This window comes from Arabidopsis lyrata, assembly GCF_000004255.2.
Source record: "Arabidopsis lyrata subsp. lyrata unplaced genomic scaffold ARALYscaffold_3, whole genome shotgun sequence".
Lineage (NCBI taxonomy): Eukaryota > Viridiplantae > Streptophyta > Magnoliopsida > Brassicales > Brassicaceae > Arabidopsis > Arabidopsis lyrata.
Genome location: NW_003302553.1, coordinates 11075968 through 11093983, shown reverse-complemented (window position 1 = coordinate 11093983; position 18016 = coordinate 11075968). Strand labels below are relative to the sequence as shown.

Below are 18016 nucleotides of genomic sequence, written 5' to 3'. Positions count from 1 at the left end.
ACAGGAGCCAAAGATGCCCTTATCAGAAAACAGGCCCAAGTCCAACAACATAACATCAGTCTGGAAGCCCAAGTCTCCAACAGAACAAACCAAGCCCAGCAAGCTTGAGCCCAGTCAGTCTTCAACTCTCCAACGGTCCACTGCAAAAGAACAAGAAGACAAATGTGAGATTGTTGAGAAGGAAACCTCCAGGAAGCTGCTCAAAAGTAAAAGCAACAATGACAGCTGTCTTGGTCAAGATATTAAGCTGACCAATAGGTTTGAGGCTCTAATGGATGAGGATCAAAGTTAACCTAGTTAGTCTAGTATAAATGTGAAACCTTAATGTAATCGAAAACAAAAGAGAGAAATAAGATGGAAATCATTTCAGTCTCCTTCACACCTTTCATCTAAAAGCTCTCTATTTTTATGGTATCAGAGCCATGGTTAATCCAACCATGGATCTCTATAATTATCCTAAACTAAACATCTTAAACTGTGTTACCCCAAAATTAACACAAAAGAACTATATCTCTTGGAAATCACAGTTTGAATCTTTTTTGTCGGGTCAAGACTTACTTGGATTTGTGAATGGGTCATCTCCTGCTCCTGCTGCAATGCTTCAAGCTCCTCAAGTTGGTGGAATGGCTCTAACAGTTCCAAATCCAGATTACAGTGAATGGTTTAGAGCAGATCAAATCGTCAGAGCTTGGCTTCTTGGCTCTCTCTCTGAAGACATCCTTGCTGAAGTCACAGGAACAAAAACAGCTCAGGAACTGTGGTCAGCTCTTGCAAAACATTTCAACAAGGTATCATCTTCTAGACTATTTGAGCTATAGAGTAAACTACAAACATCTCAAAAGCTAGATAAGTCTATGAGTGATTACCTAAGAGATATCAAGAATGTTTGTGAGCAACTAGCTTCCATAGGCAGTCCTGTCTCTGAAAAGATAAAGATTTTTGCTGCATTAAAAGGCTTAGGTAGAGAGTATGAACCCATCAAAGTCTCTATAGAAGGAATGATAGATTTGTCACCTGCTCCTACCTTTGAAGATATCAGTCCTCATCTCAAAAGTTATGCTGACAGACTTCTGAGCTACAATGTTGGTGTGGAGATCTCACCTCATATGGCCTTTTACACAAATGATTCTGGTAACTCCAATGGTAGAGGAAGAGGAAACTCCTATGGTAAATCTGGTGGTTCCCGTGGAAGAGGAGGCTACTACACTACAAAAGGAAGAGGCTTCCCACAGCAAATAACTCAGAGTTCTTCCTCCACTGGTTCCTACAACTCAGAAAACAAGATTGTGTGTCAAATATGTGGAAAACCAGGTCATCCAGCTCTGAAATGTTGGCATAGATTCAACAACATTTATCAATATGAAGAGTTACCTGCTGCCTTAGCTGCTATGAGAATCACTGATGTTACAGATCACAATGGTCATGAGTGGGTTGGAGACAGTGGTGCAACAGCACACATCACAAATTCTCCTCACAACCTGCAACATTCACAACAATATGGAGGATCAGACACAATCATGGTTGGCAATGGTGATTTCCTGCCTATCACACACACTGGTTCAACCAGCATCTCTTCAAGCTCAGGTAAGCTACCTCTAACAGATGTGCTAGTTTGCCCAAATATTGAAAAATCATTACTTTCAGTATCTAAACTTACCAATGACTATCCATGCTCTGTGAATTTTGACTGTGACACTGTGCGTGTGGTTGATAAGGCAACAAAGAGAGTGCTGGTTCTGGGAAACAACATTAAGGGTCTTTATGTTCTGAAGGACACCCCTGTTCATGCCTACTACTCTACACGTCAACTATCAGCTTCTGAGGATGTTTGGCACATGAGGTTAGGGCATCCAAACTCCCAAGTCCTTCAGCAACTGTCAAAGATCAAAGCAGTTCACATTAATAAGAGCTCCAAAGGATTGTGTGAAGCATGTCAGTTTGGTAAAAGCTCAAGATTACCTTTCACCCTCTCAAGCACGACAACCTCCAGGCCTCTCTAGAAGATACATTGTGACCTATGGGGACCTGCTCCAATAATGTCAGTGCAAGGGTTTAGATACTATGTTATTTTCATAGACAACTTTTCTCGGTTTTGTTGGTTGTATCCACTCAAAAATAAATCAGATTTTCTGCAAACCTTCATTGTCTTTCAAGCTATAGTGGAAAATCAGTTTCAGAATAAAATTGCAAGTTTTCAGTGTGATGGTGGTGGTGAGTTTACAAGTACCAAGTTTACAAGTCACCTACAACAACATGGCATTCAACAACTGATTTCTTGCCCACATACTCCACAACAAAATGGATTAGCAGAGAGAAAGCATAGACACCTGGTTGAGTTAGGATTGGCTATGATTTGTCAAAGCAGGCTACCTCTCAAGTACTGGGTTGAAGCCTGTCATACAGCAAACTTCCTCATCAACCTGTTGCCAACCAAAGTCCTTATGAAGCTCTACATGGTCAGAAACCAGAATATACCTCATTGAGAGTCTTTGGCTGCACTTGCTATCCAACCCTGAGAGATTATGCAAGAAATAAGTTTGATTCAAGGGCTCTGAAGTGCATCTTTCTAGGTTATAATGAGAAATACAAGGGTTACAGGTGCTTACTCTTGTCTACAGGAAGGGTTTATATAAGTCGTCATGTGTTGTTTGATGAACAAGACTTTCCTTTTCACAGGATAACACCAACTCCTCAGATGACTTTCACTCCTCTTCTTGCTGCTTGGTACAAGAGTCTTCCTCTTCAAATCAGTAAAGAATCTGAAGAACAAGCGGTCAAGATGTCAGAAAACATTTCAACTACTTCTGAAGATGCTAATATTGTAAAGCCAATTCTTACCTCTCAAGACTCTCCATCACTGATCTCATCAAGTCCTCCAGCATCACCCACTGTGCATCATGGAGAGAATTATGGGTGTACGGCAGGCTTTGATCTTGTTCCTATAGGCAACAGTTCTCTTCCATTGTTGCACAGTATTGATAATGCTGACAATTCCCTGAGTGACTCTTCAACAACATCTCAGACTGAACCTGTCAACAATGAACAAAACAATGATCAACATGAAAATCCAAATAATGATCCACCTGCAACAGAAGTTACATCAATCCACCCTATGGTCACAAGATCACAAGCAGGCATTAGAAAACCAAATCCTAAATATGTTCTGCTTACCTCAAGAGTTGCTTATCCAGAACCAAAGACGGTTACTACTGCTTTAAAGGATTCTGGTTGGAATGGAGCAATGCATGAAGAATATGAGAACTGTCAAGAAGCTGAAACTTGGTCCTTGATTCCGAGAACACAAGATATGCATATTCTAGGCAGTAAATGGGTCTTTCGCACAAAATTGAATGCTGATGGTACTTTGGATAAACTCAAGGCAAGATTGGTGGCTAAGGGGTTTGATCAAGAAGAAGGCATTGATTATCTTGAAACCTACAGCCTGTAGTGAGAACAGCCACAGTCAGGTCAGTTTTACATCTTGCTACAATTATGGGATGGGAGATTAAACAAATGGATGTTAAAAATGCATTCTTACATGGAGATCTTAAGGAAACAGTATATATGACTCAACCTGTTGGCTTCATTGATCCTGCAAAACCAGACTATGTGTGTCATCTTCATAAGGCTCTGCACGGCTTAAAACAGGCACCAAGAGCTTGGTTTAATAAGTTCAGTACTTATCTTTTGGAGTTTGGTTTCTTCTGCAGCATGTCAGATCCTTCCCTGTTTGTCTACATCAAAGGCAAAGCTATTATTTTACTTTTACTCTATGTAGATGATATGGCTATAACAGGCAACAATTCAGAAGCTCTAACTATGTTGCTGGTGGAGCTCAATAAACGGTTCAGAATGAAGGACTTGGGTAAGCTGAGCTATTTTCTAGGAATTCAAGTACAGTTTCATTCAGGGGGACTTTTTCTTTCCCAACAAAAGTATGCAGAAGACTTACTTGCAGTAGCTAGAATGCTAGACTGTGCACCAATGCCTACTCCTCTACCACTGCAGTTAAACAAGGTACAAGATCAAGATAAAATCTTTGCCAATCCAACATATTTCAGGAGCTTAGCTGGGAAGCTGCAGTACCTTACACTTACAAGACCAGAAATACAGTTTGCAGTAAACTATGTCTATCAAAAGATGCACATGCCGACTGTCTCAGACTTCAACCTCCTAAAAAGAATCATCAGATATATTAAAGGAACCATCACAATGGGTATTTCTTTCAACAAAGATGCAGACTGCACATTGAGAGCTTACAGTGACAGTGACTATGCTGGTTGTGGCTCTACACGACGATCTACAGGTGGCTTTTGTACCTTTCTGGGCACCAATGTTATATCCTGGCAGTCACAAAAGCAACCTACAGTAGCAAAGAGTTCAACTGAAGCAGAATATAGAGCCTTATCAGAAGCAGCATCGGAAATTACCTGGATCTGCAAAGTATTGAAGGAACTTGAGATTCCTCTTTACTGTCCACCGGAGCTGTTCTGCGACAATCTCTCTGCAGTTTACCTGACAGCAAATCCATCTTTCCATAAACGCAGCAAACACTTCCAGACACACTGGCACTATGTAAGGGAGCAGGTTGCCTTGGGGAATCTCCGGGTCACTCACATACCAAACACTCTTCAGATCGCGGACATCTTCACCAAATCTCTTCCGCCTGGACCTTTCAACTCTCTTCGATTCAAACTCGGCGTCGATGTGCCACCTACTCCGAGTTTGAGGGGGACTATTAAGAACAGAGATCCAATCTCAACAAAAGAAGAAGCTGAAGATTCTAACCTAGCTAAAGAGAAAAAGGGTTTCTCGGTTTCAGACAACAAGAAGACAAAACAGGAGCCAAAGATGCCCTTATCAGAAAACAGGCCCGAGTCCAACAACATAACATCAGTCTGGAAGCCCAAGTCTCCAACAGAACAAACCAAGCCCAGCAAGCTTGAGCCCAGTCAGTCTTCAACTCTCCAACGGTCCACTGCAAAAGAACAAGAAGACAAATGTGAGATTGTTGAGAAGGAAACCTCCAGGAAGCTGCTCAAAAGTAAAAGCAACAATGACAGCTGTCTTGGTCAAGATATTAAGCTGACCAATAGGTTTGAGGCTCTAATGGATGAGGATCAAAGTTAACCTAGTTAGTCTAGTATAAATGTGAAACCTTAATGTAATCGAAAACAAAAGAGAGAAATAAGATGGAAATCATTTCAGTCTCCTTCACACCTTTCATCTAAAAGCTCTCTATTTTTAGTGTCCCCCAATTTTATGTTATGTGGAGGAGACATCATTGTCGGGGACGGATCCGGAGGCGAATCTATTTATGGCGGAACATTCGAGGATGAGAACTACATCAAGCAGCACACCGGTCCAGGTATACTCTCTATGTCCAATGGTGGTCCAGACTCCAACAATTCTCAGTTCATGATCTGCATGAAGAAGTGTTTTGGACTCGACGACGTGCACGTTGTGTTTGGCCAAGTTGTTGAAGGATTGGATGTGTTCAAGAGCATTATGGAAGAGGTTCAAACTTATAGCGGGAAGCTTTCCAAGCCGTGGTGATCGCTGACTGTGGTCAGATTTCAAATAGATTTAAGAGATTTTATTCTATAAATATAATGGTAGCTTTTCTTGTTTTGATGATTGGTGTGTTTTTGTACTTCGTTCGTTTGGATTTGACTTTTAGAGTTAGGTGTTCCCTTCGAGTTTAGATTGGCTATTGGTAAGCATATATAAAAACCTTTTTGGTTATATATATGAACTTTTGGGTTTGTGTTAGAATGTCTTCCTTTGTTTAATCATGCAACTGAGCGAGTTTAAACTTTAAATTGCTGAGATGAGACGAAGACGACCGTGCTGATTATAGAGAAAGCAGAAGAAAACTCAAAAGAGGGAGAAGAGGAGAAACAGAGAGGTCAAATCATCATGGGCCATTAGTTGGAACTAAGCCCAATTTCTTATAATGGGTCTCAGTAGTATATTGTGTTTTAACTCATTTTCCTTCTTTAAACAACTTGATGACTTGGTCTTGGAGCATAAAGATCAAGAGAAGTAGAGAACAATGAACTCAGTGAAGCAGAGGAAGTGAGTCCAAGACTTAATTTCATTTTTCTTGGGATGACCAAGGATCCGTCGAGATGGCCGGCCAGGCCATGTCCATCGAGATGAGCGTGGAACTGCAGATTCCACATAAGATAGTTGTTGCTTGTGAGTTTTGAGACATTTCATCATATTGATGTTTTTTTTTTTGGTGTGTTCATCATATTGATGTTTAGAACAGTGTTTGAGTTGAGAGGAATGGCGTCATTTGCAGACATGGTGGTGAGATTTCAGATTTGAGATTTGAGATGGTGGCTGGGAAAAAAAAATTTAGGTCTTAGGAGCGTTGCTCTGATACCATATAACAACTGAATAATTTTTATATTGATAGGTTATGAGAATACACATATATATACAGAGGTATGACATAATTAGGGTATTAATAATTACATTTTAAACCCATAACTAATTTAGTATTAACATAGACTCCTATATTCTTGTGTTATTTGCATTTGTTAGTAAGAGAATAACAAACTTTTCTATCTCCCAGTTACCTGCATTATCTGAATAAATGATTCCATCAATTGTTTTTTCCTATTAAAAAAACATAAAATTAGATAAATAAGCTCTGCAAATTGGTCTCAAAACCCTTTAATTTTCAGCTGATTGTGTTATTATGGCTTTATCATTTGTTTGAGCAATGACGTGAATTTATTGATGCTTTGGTGTGAAGCAAAAATAAAATAAAAACATAGAGCATGTGTCAATGGAAACAGCTCAGCTGATGTAGTTGGGTTGTTGAACTTGTTTGGTGGCATTTACACTAACTCCTTAATGATGATTTTTACCTCCCTAACCCCACACATTTAATCTAAACCTTATGGGGTGTTATTCAATAGTGGAGTTAAAATCAATTCTTTAAGGTTTAGATTTGTTTTCTGATATTGGTTTTAAGAATCTGTTTGTGTGGATTTCAAAATCTCTGCAGTATATCTTGGATTTTGATTCTAATAATTTACTCATGAAACTCCAAAGAGGTTTCATTTGAAATGACTTAATATACAAAGATTTTACAAGTCTTTTAGTTTTGAATAACACTGGATTTTACAAACCTTAAAGAATTGACTTTAACTCCACCATTGAATAACACCAAACTTTAATGAAGTATAAGATCTAATAACACCAGATTTTAACGTTAGATTTATAATCATTAGTTGAATAACACTGGATTAGTGTTGGATTTCAATTCTATTAAAATTCATCACTGAATAACACCACCTTAATAAAATCGCTTCAAAACATGTTTAGTACATTGATATTTTATAAATATTTATTAATCGAAAGATTATTATCCTAAATCGACATTGATTATAAAATTAAGAGGGAAACAAAAAATTTAAAAATCACTACGACATAAAATGGTAAAAGTATTTTAACAGAAAAAAAGGTAAGCAATAGCGGAATCTATATATATAATGGGAGAGTTGTCTCTCCATCTAGGGTATTCACATCATCATCCAAGTCATCATAGTTTAAATTTGTATGGGCTCCATATATTTTATATATTAAAACAATAAATATTAAAACTATAATTAGTTTACACATTTTCTAATATATATTATTATATTTCATTAAACAAAAACAATAATTTACAAAAGAATAAATTAAATATTAGAACGAAAAAATAAATCTATAACATAAAATACGAAGCTTTTAAATATAGATTGGATTCCAGTGTTCTAACACTCCTCAAAAAGAGGTTTAGCACTCTACGGCGCTCTTGAATCTCATTTTGTAGTTGCCCCATTTCCCCAGTAATTGCAGAAAGCCTGTTTGCAGCATCCATATCCATACGTGCAAGTACTCAATTTCTTTGATTTGAATTTTATGAAGTGAAGACCCTTATCAAGCCTCCATTTATAGAGTGGTAGAGGAATCTCGCCATGCATGAATATAAAACTATATAATTATATCTTAACATTTAATGAGTAAATATTTTTAAATGACTACAAATATGAAAAAGAAACTTAATATATAATCAATATTAAAAGTTACAATTATTTAGTATAATAAAAAAAATAAGACTTAAAAATATACTAAATTTAAAGGCTTTTACTGAAAATAAAAATTAATTCATTTATGAAAAATACACATCTAAAATTAAGAATATATTTATTAATGTTAAAGTATCAATTCATTATACTTATTATAAATAAGACGGAATGAGTACATATTATTATAATATAATATAAATTGTTACATTAATAAAATTTTATATATTATCAATGTTTTCTAAATTAAAAAGTGTTGGATTTTTAAAAAACAAATCAAATGAATACCTAAAAAAGAAAAACTAAATATTAATCAGGTGTTTAGGAAATTTTAACATAAATCGGAAAACTTTAAGGTGATTTGAAATAAAACAAAAACTATCCTAAACATCACAAATAAAAATAAAATAATCCAATCGAATAAGAAACTGTGTAATAATAATATTGTGAATGCTATTTGAAAATTAGAATAGTAATGGTATATTGAAAATTTTTTTAATTAGTAGCAAAAATTAAGGATTATAAAAAGGTATTTTAAGATTAGAATGATTTATATGAGTTCGTAAGTTACGAATTTTACGAAAATCAACATTAAAAATACTATATAGAATTATAATATATGTCAAATTATATATGTGAATTTATTTTTTGTATTTTTTAAACGGTCAAGATAAAGTGCAAAATTTGATGTTGAAATCCGATGTTTGTGAATAGGAATGAGTCCATATATGAGATTTGCTGTATATAAAACAATTTTACATGCACGAAATATGGTCAAAGAAACTATATGGCAAATATCTCCCGAGATTTTCTAATGTTCACTTTAATAAAAAGATCATGTAACTTATAAAAAAAATTTGAGTATTAAAAGATATGAATGAGAAAATATATACGATCTATCTTGAAAACTAATTCATAGTCGAGTATATTATATGTGAGCTAACATAAGGTGAAAAGAGAGTAGGTGTCGAGAAACGACGAGTGGATTATAGAAGATAACAAGAAAAATTATAGCGAAAAGTGTGAAAAAATATTTTTTGCTATGTAAAGATAATAAACATGAGTAATAAATCTTAAAAATTTTAAATAATTCAAAGATTCGCATTGATAAAGTTTAAATTAAGAAAAATTTAATATTAGAAATAGAAAATTTAAGAAATGCTCATAAACTAATCAATGATGGTGCCACATTTCGATATTAACACTAAATCTACCATAAATGTTACTAATTAAATTCGATATAAACCAAAATGATAATGTAGTTGGAAAGAAAAATAGCAATTAATCGTGAATTCTCAAAGGAACCAAGTGTTTACTAGTGGACCACAATAAATATTTAAAAAATGGATAAGAACCCAATGAAAAAAAAAAAAACTTTATTTAATTAACTTGATGTTACAATTCCCTTACCAAAAAAAAAATACTTGATGTTACAATTCAGTTGAACTCATTCAAACTTAAACCGACCGGTTTAACTCCCAAGAGCTCTACTTGGAGTTGTCGTAAACAAAAAGATCACAATCTCACAAAATTTTCACACACCGACATGTCGAGATCCTTAGCTCTCGTTTACTTATCCATACTTTTACTTCAAACCCAACTCTCAATCTCCGTCACGGTTCCGATTCCGTCGGTGAACGGCGAAATCGACGCAATGCTGAACCGGAACGGCGTAATCGGGGAAGAAGAAGGAGAGGAGATGATGCCGTCGGAGATAAGCCGGAGAGTAATGATGATGCGGAAACGATACATAAGCTATGAAACTTTAAGGAGAGACATGGTTCCTTGTCAGAAACCAGGTGCTTCTTATTACGCTTGTCGGTCTGGTCAGGCTAATGCTTACAACAGAGGATGTAGCGTCATTACTAGGTGTGCTAGAGACACTAACGACATCAAGACATGAAGCATTGGTGAGGCATTTTTCGTGTTCTTTAAGAACATCTGAGTTTGAAACTCATATTCTGTGAGGCAAGTGAAATCTTATTGTTCTTGTGTTTTGTAATGTTGTTGTTGTTGTTGTTTACATTAGATTTCTTAATTACCGATGTGTAATTTTGGAATTATTTGGCTATCATTGTTCAAGTAATTGAGATTTATATTCTTGAAAGTGTTGAGTAGAGTAATAGATGGAAGATTGTGGAAATTGTAGGATAAAGTTTGGGTTTTTAAGCTTGTTTAGGGTAACTTATGAACCAAATTTAGAAGTTTTTGGCAGGGTATATGAAGACTTGAGATGGTTCTATAATGGATTTAGATCTTTCATGGGTTTGAATCCATCAAGCAATTAATCTGAGTAACATAATGTTGCAGAAAAAAGACCTTGCTGCTTCTCTGATTTAGTTAGAAAGCTGAGTTTGGTTGTTCTTGTAAGTTCAAGAACCTGACTTTTGGATTCTCCATTGAACTCAATTTGTGTAAAGCATAGAGAGTTTCAGCTGAGTTATGGCTTAAGTTTGTGTTTGTGTTGTGTGATTCAGAGAAGGACTCAGTATACTCATGTGTTTTCTTTATCAAAAAACTCTGTTCAAAATAATAATTTGTTATCAACTCTTGGATATAGCTTATCATGATGGACTTGGTATAGTAGACTCTGTAACTGGAGGCCAATTTTGAGTTTTGGCTTCTTACACTCACCAAAAACCTTGTAAACACCACCCAATTTGTTTCATTTCAAGGTTTGTCATAGTATTATCTGGCTGGTCACAACACACCCATTACTGTAGTATCAGTCTTTGAGTCGTGTCAAATCAGTGTTAGAAAATTCATGAGACACGATTCAAAGGTTAATAGTCGAACTTTTGGATTGACCATCTTAGATTCATAGTATACACTTCAAAGAAGCAAAAGATTTCCGATAATATGAAGCCAAAAATAGCTTTGCAATATTTTGTTTTCTCTCTTGTTTCAAAAAGTAAACAGAACAAAGCATAAATAAACCTAACAATAGTGTAAAACAGAAGCTAATTTATGTTGAGATATATATAAAAATAGAAGAAGAAGAAGAAAACAAAAAAAATAGCCTCTCATAAATCAAAAACAACCCCTTATTCATACCAATAATTGGTCACACTCATCAGAGGACCAATATCTCATATTTCCTCGACCAGACCAGACCCAACCCGACTCAAACAAATTGCCAATAAACGGCTTAATCATAATACCATACGAAGAACCAAAGCTTGACTCTTTTATCTTCTCAGTACCTGTAGTGAACAGGCTTGTAGGGACCTTCAATAGGTATGCTGACATAGTCAGATTGGTCCTTGCTAAGCTTGGTGAGTCTTGCACCAAGCTTGCCTAAGTGAAGTGCAGCTACCTTCTCATCCAAATGTTTAGGCAAAACATACACTTTCTTCTCATACTTCCCGCTCGACTTCTCGTTCCAGAGCTCAAGCTGTGCAATCACCTGGTTAGTGAATGAGCACGACATCACGAAACTCGGGTGTCCAGTAGCGCATCCCAAGTTCATCAAACGACCCTCAGCTAGAACAATGATGCCAGACTTGGTATCTGGAAACACCCACCTATCAGTCTGCGGCTTGATGGTGATACGTTTCACACCAGGGTAAGTCTCAAGTCCAAGCATGTCGATTTCGTTGTCAAAATGACCAATGTTACAGACAATGGCATTGTTCTTCATCTTCCTCATGTGATCAACCATAATAATATCTTTGTTACCAGTAGTGGTAACAAAGATATCAGCTTCTGGAAGAACATCCTCAAGAGTTAGAACTTGAAGACCTTCCATAAGAGCTTGAAGAGCACAGATTGGATCAATCTCAGTCACTATGACACGAGCACCCGCGGTTTTCATTGCTGCAGCACAACCTTTTCCTACATCACCATAACCACAGATAACAGCAACCTTTCCAGCAATCATTACATCAGTAGCCCTCATGAGACCATCGGGTAGCGAGTGTCGGCATCCGTACAAGTTGTCAAACTATAAAGCAAACAAATCATCAGTGAAACAGAGCAAAAAAACAGAGTTCTTGCTTCCACCTAAATGGATCAATAATTAGGCAATATCATCCACATTATCTACAAATTAGACAAAACAGTATCATATCTAGTCTTCTAGAGTCACAATGAGACACATATGCATCAAAATTTGCAATTTCGAACACGAATATTTTGATATATTGATCCATTACCTTGCTCTTGGTGACAGAGTCATTGACGTTAATGGCAGGGAACAAGAGAGTTCCAGTCTCCTGCATCTGATAAAGCCTCTTAACACCAGTAGTAGTCTCTTCAGAAACACCAACCAATCTCTCCTTCATCTTATGGTACTTCTTGGGATCAACTTGAAGACCGTCTCTGATAATCGCCAACACGATCTGAAACTCGGGATTATCGGTAGACGTCGGGTCAGGGAACGTACCAGTCTTCTCAAAGATCTCTTCAGCTTTAACACCCTCATGGATCAACAGTGTAGCATCACCACCGTCGTCAACGATAAGGTCAGGACCACCACCAGGACCCCAATCAAGAGCTCTCTCCGTACACCACCAATATTCTTGAAGAGTCTCACCTTTCCAAGCGAACACCGCGGCGGAATCACGAGCAATCGCTGCCGCGGCGTGATCTTGAGTTGAGAAGATGTTGCAAGAACACCATCTGACTTCAGCGCCGAGAGCGGTTAACGTTTCGATCAAAACAGCGGTTTGAATCGTCATGTGGAGTGATCCGGTGATTCTTGCTCCTTTGAGTGGCTGAGATGGTCCGAATTCAGTACGGCAAGAGACAAGTCCAGGCATTTCGACTTCGGCTAGCTCGATTTCGAGCCGGCCGAAGTCGGCCTGAGACATGTCTTTGACCTTGTATTCACGGCCACTTGAGGTTTTCTCAACAAGCAAAGCCATTTTTGCTGAATTTTGAATAGTTTTTTGATCTGTGGATCTGTGTGATGAAGGAGGAGACAGAGGATGGTGAGGAAGTGAGGTTAAATAGATAAAGGCGGGAGTGAGATGGACGGTTGAGATTAGTTGTACAGAGAGTTTGGTGGATCTGGTAAAAGACATTGACTTTTCATCCTTTTTTTTAGATTTTCCGAAAAGAGTGACAATTCTGTTTTTAAATATGGGGTTAATCATACAATCAGTGAATTAATAATTATGGTTATGGATACTAATTTTTTGCAAAAAAAGAGGAACAAGAAAAACAATTCTGTTTCGGATAAAAAAAAAATTACACTAATCTGATATTTTCATATGAAACTAAAAACTGAAATAGTTTTGTGTTATTTCATCATCAATTTAAAAAAAGAAAAATACGTACAAATTTTTTCGAAATTACTTATTTCTTTGGTTTTAATCTTGACCAAAAAAATTTAAAATCATTTGGCCAACATATTATCATTATTTATAATCACCTATATTTTAAACTAGATTGTCATTACCAAAAACAGTCTTTTATATTGTTACATAAAACAATTGATACTAATTTGTGAGTAATGTTTACTCATTTTAATATAACTGCAACTTGCATATTGTTACAAGTTCACAACTAACCAACACGCTATTCGTACTATTGAAGGATAATTAGGGCAAAACTTGTTTTCGTAAGAAAATATTGAACTATATAATATGAAAGCTAACAAGTGATTTGTCAAATGACTAAAGACCAAACACATAAATATTATGACGCAGATTAGAACTTTTGTTAGTATATTCTCGGATGCATTGAACTTATCACAACGAGCAACCAACCCTTCACACAACTATCAAGTGAAGTCGTGAACCAAGCCTAATGTTAAAATTGGAAGGGTTAGATTTTGGTTCATAACTAGAAGTCATAAAAAATTTCCTAAGCGAAAGGCTCTCTATCGCCAGTATAATGAGCCGTTATAGCTGATGTGACATATCTTTAATTCTGGTTAATTATAAAACGAAAGTCGAAATCTTTGGTTTAGACTTGTCGCAAATATTGGTGTGTTATAAACCACATGTTGGATGGACTCCATAACCGTGGACCTTATGCATATTCTAGAAGGCCCATGTCCATGTCCTAGAAGGCCCATGCCCATGTTCTTGAAGATTCTCCTTATGACGGCCTATATTGTACTTAGTGGGCTTTTGGGCTTTAGGGTTTACTAGCCCAATGGGGATTTGTCTCCCTTCATCATGTATATATATGTATCGAAATCTCATTCATTAATCAATAGAACAACACAGTTTACAACACGTTATCAGCACGACTTGCTCTTAACGAAAACCCTAAAACCCTAACCCTAAAAATCGCGGCACTGTTCATGTTGCATGTTTTTTTTTTTGAAAAATTTATGTACAGTTGCATGTTGTTATTTTCAGTTCAAAAAAGAGAAAAAACAAAAACTTGCACATGCAAGAGGAAATTGAATAGTACAACAAGAACTCTGGATTTTTTTTTTTTTTTTTGATAAAAGGTGAAATTTTATACCGATTTTAGATTTGTGACAGAGATTACATAGAAAACAAGGAAGACAGAAAGATCGAAAACTACAATGAAAAATAAAATAAAACACAACAAGGAAAACACAAGCGAAAACCATCAGCGGAGGCCCAAGGAAGAAACACCGATTCCAAACCGCGAAGCTTGGACAATTGCGCGATTGCCTCAGTTCAAAAAAACTCGAGTTCTCATCGTTGTTGCCACGAGCAGACCCTATCTGAAGCAGTCCTCAAACCTCAGAACAAAGGGCCACTTACAGCTTCTCCGAGAACTAACGCAAAAACGGAACCGCTAGAGAGGATATAATCAAACCCGGCGGCACGGGAGCACCAACGGGCAGCCAGAGAAGCCGCCTCTGGCCACTTTTCCCGAGCATGACGCATCAAGAAACAACTCCCATGGACTTGAGAACACCATCTAGACCGAACCGTCGCCTCTATTCAACCTCAAAACCCTTACCAAGTTTTTCGCGATCTTCACCAAGCTGCAACACAACAAAGAACACAACAACAACCGCCAAAAACCCAATCAAGCCAATGCACAAAGCATCGAAAGACCACAAACCAAGGAGACAACTTCTCAGAATGAACATAAAATCCATTGCCACACCGGAGAAGAACCAAGCCGCCACACTCCGAATCGAACTGCAGCACCGACGACCCACACTTAGAGCCATGACCCAAACTTGAGACACGGAGGCGAGGAGGACCACGTCGGCAACCACCACAGAGAATCAGCCTCAGCATGCGCCGCCAACCAACCTTCGAGCTCCACCACGACCCGAGCAGCCAGAAAACGCGACCACCATGAACCGGCAAAAACAGATCAAGAAAAGCTGCAGCGGTGCATAGGAGAAGAGCAAACATATCCAGCCACCTCAATACTATTTGAGAACACAAACCCGCCGTTAAGGAGAAGAGCAAACATATCCAGCCACCTCAACAAAGCCAAAACCCTTGCCGGAGAAGAGGACTGTTGCGTGAAAGAGATCCGACCAAAAGGAGCTGTCGGAAACAAGCCGGTTACAAAGCCGTCCCCAAGCAAAGAACCAAGGTGAATCCGACCAGCAAGCCGAGAGCCTCCAAGCGACACGCAACAGCTTCAATCCGACAACCACCACCAAGAGACGCCGGAAAAGGCGGAGAATCGCATCCAAAATCAGCCAAACCCGACGGAAAGCAGAGACGAAGGAGGGAGAGAAGAACTACAACAGAAAAGAAAAGAGAACAAGCCCTCTCCGGCGCCGGAGAGGCAAAGGTGGAGGAGTAAAATTCTAGATCCGCAAACAAAAGAAGAGAGAGGAGGGAGAAGCGCGTTTACCCTACGCGCTAAAGGGTTTTTACAAGAATGAAACCACTTGCTGTCAAATATTGATAGATCTTGTTATTAGTTTGGTAGGTCCACTAGTGTCGTTTTTCCCATTATATCTGCCATTCGTACCGATATGTCTTCAAGAAACAGACCCCATTTATAGTTTTGTGTGTGTGTCTCAACTATAGTTATTATTGAATGTACCTTACTCTTAGGCCAAGAATATATTTTGAGCGTCGGTGGATCTGAATTTATACCCTACCAACAAAAAGACAAATAATAAACTAATGCAAAAATAAGGTGAACTCATTAAATATTCTTTATTGTGTGTCTCCTAAATATTTGGAGTATTTTAAACAAGCATTGAGATGTTGCAAAATATTCAAGCGATGTCATCAGTTTGTTCATCCTTCTAAGGCGTGTAACAAATGAACAATCTACTCAGCATCAAATGACGAATACAGTCAAGGAAATGAAAGACACTAAAGGAAACGTTGATAAGAAGATAAGAACCTCCCAGAGAGTAGCTCATGGTCTAAGAGCATGATTATAGGTGGTCTCTTAGAAATTAATCTTAGCAATATTTAAGTAATTTATTTGTAAAAGTGATTGTTAAGAGATAGTATTTTTGAGTTAAAATTTTTGTGTGATTAATGGTAGGCTCTTAACATGTGGTTATTAGAAAAATAAATATTAATATAAAAATAAAATTTATAATTATAGAAAATTTAATAATTGTTGCAAATTAAAAAAATTAAAACATACATGAGATACAATTTATAAAATAAAGCACAAATGTTTTAAACTTAATTTCTGGAATATTTTGTCCATATATGCTCGACCAAATCCTTATTCAATTGTTGATGCATAGCTCGATCACGAAATCGATTTCTAGTGGACCATCATATCGACGAGATTTTGATAAAGAACAAGAGTTTAGAAAAGATTGTTTTGTGGTAAAAAGAACAAGAGTTTAGAAAAATAGAAAAGATTGTTTTGTGGTATAAAGAACAAGAGTCTTTGGTAAATCACTTGGAGTATAAAGAAGAAGAGTTGAATTGTAAACGATTGTTGCATTAGTTTGTGAGAACAAGAGTGAAATATATAGAAATCCCAAAGCGAGTGTGGAATTATTGACACAAAACTAATGTGGTGTACAAGCAAAATAGAAATATGTGGTCTCCATTAGCTTCAACTTGCCAATGACTTGTCCTCTTCTTGTCCTGTTTTCTCAGCGTGTTGAAGATGCCTTCCACTCACTGCAGCCTCCCTGACTGAGTCATCATTCTCCCATCCTCCCTACATGAATACGTGAATCGGATATGTTACTTCGTTTCCAAACAAAGGAAAAAGCAAGAAGAAACAGCATTTGCTTTGTACCTTGGGAAACAAAAGTCATAAACATGTTTAGAGGAGGAGATTCACATACATAAAGACATAAACATGAACATAAAGACATCAATACACAAAAACACTTGAACATAAAGACATCAATAAACAAAAACATAAAGACATGCACAAAGACATCAATGCATAAACTTTCAAAGACACAACACTTTAAGTTTACATAAACCAAATGTTGCTCAAAGAATAAAGGAGACAGCAGGTCCGAAATCAGTCTACATGCCATAAGAAGTAACCTTGTGATAATAAAGTTAACGTGACTAATCTAAAAGATTTTAAAATAATCAAGTAAGAATCCTTTCGTCAACAAAACCAAGTAACAAATACCACAGCAGCAACATAGTACACAATGCAGTAAATTGTTCCAAACGTACATAGATACATCCTTTGACAGCAGCCCGACGACAAAAGGCTTGTGGAAGTTCTCCTTGTACATCATAAGAAAACTAAAAAGCAAATCTTACTTAAAGAAGCCATGGGGTCTGCAGATTGTGGAGGTTGCATCATCTCCTTCCCATCTTTGCTTGTATGTTTATGCAAATAAGATAAAGAGACAATAATAAGAATGTTTCTTCAATTTCAGTGAACTTTCTTCAAATACATGACACTGCAACAAAACATAGGAAATATATCATCCAGAAGATACAAAGGTGAGAAAATAAAGCATAGATCCTCACATTTAGAAAGAGAACCGAGAGATTCAACACAAAACCATGTGAGGTTTTTGAGACCCATAAAGATAAGATACATATTCTATTATTACTATGTCCAAACTTCATTTTATT

The 18016-nt window shown here is 37.0% G+C and overlaps 3 protein-coding genes and 1 long non-coding RNA gene across 5 annotated transcripts; 1 reads left to right on the top strand and 3 right to left on the bottom strand.

Annotated features, from left to right (window-relative positions):
* Positions 1-3451: 3451 nt before the first annotated feature.
* LOC110230447 lies at positions 3452-5214 on the bottom strand. 2 transcript variants are annotated; one of them, XM_021033396.1, is made up of 6 exons: positions 4789-5214; positions 4431-4714; positions 4261-4343; positions 4087-4173; positions 3953-4002; positions 3452-3734 (listed from the first exon to the last, which is right to left on the bottom strand). In XM_021033396.1, exons 1-4 carry the CDS (start codon positions 4887-4889, stop codon positions 4159-4161), a joined length of 483 nt encoding a protein of 160 aa, XP_020889055.1. In that variant the 5' UTR covers positions 4890-5214; the 3' UTR covers positions 3452-3734; positions 3953-4002; positions 4087-4158. The 2 variants fall into 2 exon arrangements, with proteins under 2 accessions (XP_020889055.1, XP_020889056.1); XM_021033397.1 differs by lacking the exons at positions 3452-3734; positions 3953-4002; positions 4087-4173 and having other exon boundaries at positions 4183-4363.
* Positions 5215-9519: 4305 nt separating this feature from the next.
* LOC9319529 (protein RALF-like 24) lies at positions 9520-10227 on the top strand. The gene has a single exon (XM_002885548.2). It carries the CDS (start codon positions 9631-9633, stop codon positions 9985-9987), a length of 357 nt encoding a protein of 118 aa, XP_002885594.1. The 5' UTR covers positions 9520-9630; the 3' UTR covers positions 9988-10227.
* Positions 10228-10956: 729 nt separating this feature from the next.
* LOC9319528 (adenosylhomocysteinase 2) lies at positions 10957-13037 on the bottom strand. Its single transcript, XM_021031140.1, has 2 exons — positions 12239-13037; positions 10957-12027 (listed from the first exon to the last, which is right to left on the bottom strand). Exons 1-2 carry the CDS (start codon positions 12947-12949, stop codon positions 11281-11283), a joined length of 1458 nt encoding a protein of 485 aa, XP_020886799.1. The 5' UTR covers positions 12950-13037; the 3' UTR covers positions 10957-11280.
* A 3809-nt stretch (positions 13038-16846) lies between these two features.
* On the bottom strand, positions 16847-17965 carry LOC110229736. Its single transcript, XR_002333128.1, has 2 exons — positions 17606-17965; positions 16847-17126 (listed from the first exon to the last, which is right to left on the bottom strand). It is a non-coding gene; the product is annotated as an uncharacterized LOC110229736 (long non-coding RNA).
* Positions 17966-18016: the final 51 nt, after the last annotated feature.

Excerpts from the sequence above, each read along its gene's own strand:
- LOC9319528 (XM_021031140.1), bottom strand. The coding sequence starts at position 12,949 with ATGGCTTTGCTTGTTGAGAAAACCTCAAGTGGCCGTGAATACAAGGTC. Across the intron at positions 12,028-12,238 it reads ACTCTGTCACCAAGAGCAAG|TTTGACAACTTGTACGGATG; the intron begins GTAATGGATCAA and ends TTTGCTTTATAG.
- LOC110230447 (XM_021033396.1), bottom strand. The coding sequence starts at position 4,889 with ATGTTGTTGGACTCGGGCCTGTTTTCTGATAAGGGCATCTTTGGCTCC. Across the intron at positions 4,715-4,788 it reads CCCTTTTTCTCTTTAGCTAG|GTGGCACATCGACGCCGAGT; the intron begins GTTAGAATCTTC and ends AACTCGGAGTAG. Across the intron at positions 4,344-4,430 it reads TCAATACTTTGCAGATCCAG|GATATAACATTGGTGCCCAG; the intron begins GTAATTTCCGAT and ends TGTGACTGCCAG.
- LOC9319529 (XM_002885548.2), top strand. The coding sequence starts at position 9,631 with ATGTCGAGATCCTTAGCTCTCGTTTACTTATCCATACTTTTACTTCAA.